At 36.4% G+C, this 7,466-nt stretch overlaps 1 protein-coding gene across 1 annotated transcript in view; it reads right to left on the bottom strand.

Moving 5' to 3' along the window:
• DZIP3 (DAZ interacting zinc finger protein 3) overlaps positions 1-7,466 on the bottom strand; it is a 126,023-nt gene that overhangs the window by 61,187 nt on the left and 57,370 nt on the right. Inside the window, exons 13-15 of the mRNA XM_019651165.1 lie at positions 6,672-7,356; positions 4,789-4,821; positions 3,540-3,709 (exon numbers count right to left, since the gene is read on the bottom strand). Of these exons, the coding sequence (XP_019506710.1) occupies positions 3,540-3,709; positions 4,789-4,821; positions 6,672-7,356 (888 nt within the window). The remainder of the gene's footprint in view (positions 1-3,539; positions 3,710-4,788; positions 4,822-6,671; positions 7,357-7,466) is intronic.

Genomic DNA, 7,466 nt, shown 5'->3' with positions numbered 1-7,466 from the left:
TTTTTTCCATGTCAATACAGTGCCTGGGAATGGCCACTGCTCACCTTAGATACTTGCATAAATATTATGTAATTTTTAAAATCACCCATGGCTGCTGGATAGCTGTCAAACATTTAAACATCAAGATTCTGCTAGAAGGAAGAGAAACATACACTCATGGTATCTAAAATGGTATCCTTGAAACACAGTACCAGTATTTCATGGATTTTGGCATCCTTAATTTTGTAGACGCGATAAAAGTCCTCTACTTAAAAATCTTCAACAAGTCCTTTCTGAAAATACAAACTCCTCAACATGGTAAAAGAAATCTTTTTGAATGTATTCTATGAATGTTCCCCTACTTTAATCTCTTTAAGATCTACTACTTAATCTACTTTAAGGCCAAACTTTTGAGTTCCCTGCATTATATTTTTATGTTTCTATGCCTTTGTTCTCGTTTCCTTCTGAAACATTCATCTCCATCTTCTTCACTTGGCTAACTTTTACACGTGATTTAGGAATTACTTAAATATTCTACCCTCCAGAAAGATTTTTTGGATGCTCCTAGGCTAGGATTGACCATGGTATTCTGGAACATCTCCAGCCCTATCATTTCTATTAGCTCATTGATGAGCCTGTTCTTCTGAGAATGTCAGCTCACTGTGTCTGGCACATAGCAGACACTCAGTGAAGGTTTACTGGATTAAGTAAATAATTATTATGTACCTTGTTGATAGCAGGATAACATCCTCTGGATGATTTCTGGTACTGGTATGCCTAGGTAGATAGACAGCTGATGGTAATCAAGAGAGATATTCTCAATGGGATTCTCCTTTACTTTGTCAATATCCTCTTGCTTCATGCCAAGGCGAAGAAGAGTATCTGAAACTTTTTTCCAAATTGAATTGAATTGTGACTCAGTGAGACCATTCATCAAAATCTCACTAAGGAGGAGATCCCTGTATTTGCACAGCCTCAGGATGTCAGCAGACTTACAGAGATCGGAAGATGGTGGTTCCATATTCCAGCCTTTTTTGGGTGCAGGAAATACATTCAAATGTTTTATGAGAGCTAAGAGGAGGTATAAGTCAAACTGTTTGGACTGTGGTAGCTCCTTGTTTGGGGGATAAAGCAGATGCCATGCTCCACCCAAAGGGTGATTAGTCCAAAGATGGTTGTAGTAGGGTTCCAGAACATTCTTGTGAATAAGAAGCTCTTTTTTCAAAAGAGGGGGTGGCAGAGCCTCATCAAATATTTGCCGGACAATGTCAGTACCAGAAATAATAATTATATGAAGCAGATGATAGAAATAATTATAATCAAGTTTGAAGACAGGCATTTCATCTGAAAATGAATTTTGAGAAGTCAAAACATTCCACATTAATGCTCTTTTTCTATGTGGTCTTCCATATTACATCCTAAGCTGCTATAGAACAAGAACTGTCCCAAAAGAATAAAGTACAGTAAAGTGCTTTGTCACAGCCAGTGCTCAATAAGCATGCTGTTATCTGTCTAGCTGTCGAAAAATCCAAACAAAAACAGTATGTTCACAAGCAAAAGCAATTACAAAAACTAATCACCGCAGAAGCCTTTCAACCACCCAGGGTTTTGTTCAAGTAAATGAGCTTTGGAAACCAAATGGCATAAAAGTTTTAGGCCTTCAACTCCAGAGATTGTCAAGAATGGTAACTGCCAGTGTTTAATTATACTTTACTTAGGCGATTATATTTTATCATAATCAGCACTACCCAATAGAACTATCTGTGATGAAAATGTTTTAGATTTGCACTGTCTACTAGCCACCGAACATTGGAAATGCTGAGTATCTGACAAAAAAGCTGAGTTTGAAACTTTATCTAATTTAAATTTAAATAGCCACAGGTTACTAGTGGCTACCATAATAGACAACACAGAACTATATCAAGAAACATAAAGTGATCGAATGCCTTGCTACACAAAGTGCAGGCCATGGGCCAGCAGCATGAGCACCCACATGGGAGGTAGTAAGAAAAGGAGAATCTCAAGCCCCATCCCAGAGCTACTGAATTAGTGCCTACATTTTAACAAAACCACCAGATAATTTAAATATATTTTAAAGTTTGAGACACTGTTGTCTAATGAACCTCAGGTCTTACCCTCTCAAAAAATACATTAATGATTAAGTGGATATTTCATCAATGAAATGGAATAAGTCATGAGACCTTATTGGTATTTTTCTGGTTTAGTAGCACTCCCAAAGGAGGGAAGTAGATTGAGATGTATTAGAAAGTAGCAAGAGTGTGGTACATGATGATATATTTGCTGTATGAATATAAAAACATGTGTGTATCATAAAACACAGCTTCATTATTTTATCCTTCATGATATGTGTTTCAAGAGAACTTTAAACTAATATTCTTGCTTGATATACTTGACATACACTGTGGAGGCAAGCAAGATTACAAAGCAAATGACACAGGGAGTTTTCTCTGGGTTGCCAGATAAGGAGCTGGCTGGGATCAGGGACATCCATTTCCCCAAAAACAAGGATGGCCACCAAACTATGCTTCCATGGAAGCAGAAACCTTTACGGTCTCCAAATGCTGAGCAGCTGGCATTTACTAGCACACCCCTAACAGCTGGCACCTATGTTCAAACTACTTTGCCTTGAGCCCTCAATGTTCATTCCTCCAATTTTGCTCTATTAATAGGGAATGCAAGAAAGGGAGGAGGGGCTGGCAGGGAATATCTGCTCTAGCCCAATCTCAGTGTGAAGTCACAGCTATGCAATAGATCTAACAAACCTCTCCACATGAGGCCAAGGTAATGTGAGACCCTTTCATCTGCTGATCGTTCTGTTCATGAGTTCCAGCTTACACCAAGTGATGCTTGCTAGTGTAAACCTAAGCCCAGTGAGTGACAAACACAAATAAGCACATGGTTGTTAATGGCATGATCCTTTACAGAGTAAGTAAAAAATTTAACACATTTTTCAATAGCAGAAGTAAATATAAAATAATACCTTGTGTACTAAATTTTAAACTGATCTTCGGTCNACACTTCCATACATGAGTAACAAAGGAAGGGCACTTTTAAATAATCAATATGTTCAGGTTCATTGGATGAAAATGTAGCCTAAGAAGAACTTAGTGACTACATAATAACTGCTACCACTTATCTGTAAAGAAATACAGAGATTCCACCCTGGGTGATTTTAATTCTACCTTTGTGCAAATGGTGTTAAAATATCCGTTTTTTTCCCTCTCTTCTCTCTCCCTCTATTCCCCACTATGCTTTCTTCTACTTTCTATTAACCTCCCACATCCACTCCCATCAATCAGAATAAACAAACATGTTAAGATGTCTAACATAGTGCCTGGCACATAATAAATGTTGGCAAAAGAAGTGGTTAAGGCAGGAAAAATTATGGAAGGAAGTACTGGGGAAAGAACCATTCCAATTCAACCTTTGTGTGAACACCATGATAAATAGTGTTCTGGGATCCTTTAAGTGTAGCACATGCAACAGACTAAAGGCCCTGATTAAGTTCTTCTAATTCAAATACTAATGAGAGCTTATACCTCCTGGAGATCTCTAATAGATTCTGTTGAAGATTCACTGGGTATTGATGTCCCATCTTTATTCATTTCTGCTAACTGTATTTCAGAGTTTGAGTTAACATTTATATTGTACTCCATGAGAGGTGGGCTTAGTTCTTCTTCCTCATTCTGTAACTCTTCTATGTCAATACCTAAATATTGAAAACAAAACACTCAAAATCTGATGCATGTAATTTTAGCCTCTTATCACTATTATAAATATATTTACCTCCCAAAACACCATTCCAGAAATAGAAATAGAAGACATCTTACTATGTTCAATTACTAGATGAAAATGAAATGTCCATTTATCAATCATCAAATGATAGATACATATATTAGCCTGGAACCAATCAGTATGAACCCAAATGCTAAGATGCTTTACTGTTATCTTAAGTAAACTCTATATATTAGATATTCTAGAACTTAAATTGACTCTAAATACTAAGTTTTTGAATATCCTGACATTGACCCTATTAATACTGCAACTAGAATTATTTTAGGACATAAATCTAAACATAGCTAAGAGAAAGCTAGAAGGTCTATTTTTTTCCGTTTTTCCTTCTTTTTCATAACCAAAGGTTTTGAAAGGGTATCAGTCCCTTATTATATGACCTCCTCTTTGACATTATACTCCTTGATATAGTCCTAGAAATTCAATCTCAAAACCTGTGAATTTCATCTGACTGGTCACAGGCGGTCCAATCAAAATGCACAGTGATATTAAGTATAATTTTACTCCAAACAAAACCCATGGTGTTGCTTTCTTAAGTAAATTTGAATTGCACAATATGAATTACATTAAAAAAAAAAAAAACAGCACAAAAATGGGAATTTAAATTAGCAACTCACCACTCAGCAAAAATATATAGATAGCTTTAACAATTGATAGCTAACCAGATAAAAGCTACATAAGGTAAACAGTAGCATATATGAGCAGGTGGAGCAAGCAAGTAGGCATTTTTGCCTGTTGAAGTGTCCTGTGTGCCAAAAAGTTAAAATATTACAATTAGGTAAATCCTGGGGCACATGCACTGACTGAAACCAAGGCAGAGTAAAAAGACTCATACTAGATCAGCTGACCAGCAGTGATTTGATCACATGATTTTCTAAGCTTATAACAACTGTAATTTATCATATAGTTTATCTGACCAAGTAAGACTCTTATAGGGATCCCTTAGCTATCCCAAACTGAAAGGTCACTTAGGCATTTTGTTTCTAACATACTTACGTTGACTGCCGGTTATTGACTGTAGAGCGATTCCTACGATACATAAAGAAAATATTTAGATGTGCAATTGCAAATGCAATCAACAAATATCTGACTGGGACTAAGAAAAGCCAGATTTTTATACTGCACCACGTAATTTTATAACTAACTGTAAAAATAATCAGCTTCACTCATCAATTCAGTATAAATAGGCATGATCTTTAGATTTTAACATAAATTTAAACCCATGATTAGAGAAAGAAAAGTAAACAGATTTTTGATTGTTCTTAACAGATAATGCCTAGGATATAAGCACTTTAAACCAAGCAGCAAATTCTTATGATTTATAAAGTCTTAGGTCATGAAGTATTTAACAGCCAATTATGAACTTCCACAGAAAGTCTGAGCCTTTTTTAGAAATATGAATTATCCTGATCAGCACTCCCTTCTCCTTGCCTAGTAATATTATATCAGGTTCTAGAGGTTTGAATGGTGAAACAAAAAGATAACCTTCATAGAGATTTAGTGGGGACAATGGGTAGTAATCAATAATCAGATACACAAATCAAAACTGCAACTGTAATAACTACTAGGAAAGAGATATAAAATGCTAGAAAAGCCTCGATTGACAGGACTTGACCAATGAGCTCTTCAGACTACCTGAGTGACAATTGCTTGAAATGACTTGAATTTATTTAGTGCTCAAAGCACTTTCCCAAATATCACTTTTATTCCTGTGAGTTTTATGTTACTTAAAATCCTAATAGAGTGAATTTAAAAAAAAAAAAAAGCCTGTAATTTATAAGTCAAGGGCTCATGCCTGACTTTCCTATTTTATCAAACTCGGCATTCTCTTCTTTAATGCTCAAAGAAAACTCTTAAAGGTTAGCAGGAAAACACAGTGGTATCCCAGAGCCTTAGTAAAATGAATGGAATATGGACCTAGCAATCATGTCTAAAGAAAATATGAACTAGTTTGACAATTTCTAGAAACGTGGGAAGTTTCTAAACTTAAATTTAAATAACATCAGTGTGGTCATCAGTTGCTCACTAGGTAGTACGACTAGTAACTTGGGAACAGGAAAAGTCAACAAGCACAACAAGGGTTTCAGTGATGCTGACATGCCTTAAACTCCGCTTTCCACAACGACAGCTGAGAGACTATCCTGGAATGTGGGAGAGGAGGTCTAAAGTCTTTTTTTTTTCCATGTCAATACAGTGCCTGGGAATGGCCACTGCTCACCTTAGATACTTGCATAAATATTATGTAATTTTTAAAATCACCCATGGCTGCTGGATAGCTGTCAAACATTTAAACATCAAGATTCTGCTAGAAGGAAGAGAAACATACACTCATGGTATCTAAAATGGTATCCTTGAAACACAGTACCAGTATTTCATGGATTTTGGCATCCTTAATTTTGTAGACGCGATAAAAGTCCTCTACTTAAAAATCTTCAACAAGTCCTTTCTGAAAATACAAACTCCTCAACATGGTAAAAGAAATCTTTTTGAATGTATTCTATGAATGTTCCCCTACTTTAATCTCTTTAAGATCTACTACTTAATCTACTTTAAGGCCAAACTTTTGAGTTCCCTGCATTATATTTTTATGTTTCTATGCCTTTGTTCTCGTTTCCTTCTGAAACATTCATCTCCATCTTCTTCACTTGGCTAACTTTTACACGTGATTTAGGAATTACTTAAATATTCTACCCTCCAGAAAGATTTTTTGGATGCTCCTAGGCTAGGATTGACCATGGTATTCTGGAACATCTCCAGCCCTATCATTTCTATTAGCTCATTGATGAGCCTGTTCTTCTGAGAATGTCAGCTCACTGTGTCTGGCACATAGCAGACACTCAGTGAAGGTTTACTGGATTAAGTAAATAATTATTATGTACCTTGTTGATAGCAGGATAACATCCTCTGGATGATTTCTGGTACTGGTATGCCTAGGTAGATAGACAGCTGATGGTAATCAAGAGAGATATTCTCAATGGGATTCTCCTTTACTTTGTCAATATCCTCTTGCTTCATGCCAAGGCGAAGAAGAGTATCTGAAACTTTTTTCCAAATTGAATTGAATTGTGACTCAGTGAGACCATTCATCAAAATCTCACTAAGGAGGAGATCCCTGTATTTGCACAGCCTCAGGATGTCAGCAGACTTACAGAGATCGGAAGATGGTGGCTCCATATTCCAGCCTTTTTTGGGTGCAGGAAATACATTCAAATGTTTTATGAGAGCTAAGAGGAGGTATAAGTCAAACTGTTTGGACTGTGGTAGCTCCTTGTTTGGGGGATAAAGCAGATGCCATGCTCCACCCAAAGGGTGATTAGTCCAAAGATGGTTGTAGTAGGGTTCCAGAACATTCTTGTGAATAAGAAGCTCTTTTTTCAAAAGAGGGGGTGGCAGAGCCTCATCAAATATTTGCCGGACAATGTCAGTACCAGAAATAATAATTATATGAAGCAGATGATAGAAATAATTATAATCAAGTTTGAAGACAGGCATTTCATCTGAAAATGAATTTTGAGAAGTCAAAACATTCCACATTAATGCTCTTTTTCTATGTGGTCTTCCATATTACATCCTAAGCTGCTATAGAACAAGAACTGTCCCAAAAGAATAAAGTACAGTAAAGTGCTTTGTCACAGCCAGTGCTCAATAAGCATGCTGTTATCTGTCTAGCTGTC

This window comes from Hipposideros armiger, unplaced genomic scaffold, assembly GCF_001890085.2.
Source record: "Hipposideros armiger isolate ML-2016 unplaced genomic scaffold, ASM189008v1 scaffold_154, whole genome shotgun sequence".
Lineage (NCBI taxonomy): Eukaryota > Metazoa > Chordata > Mammalia > Chiroptera > Hipposideridae > Hipposideros > Hipposideros armiger.
This window is presented reverse-complemented; position numbering and strand designations above follow the sequence as displayed.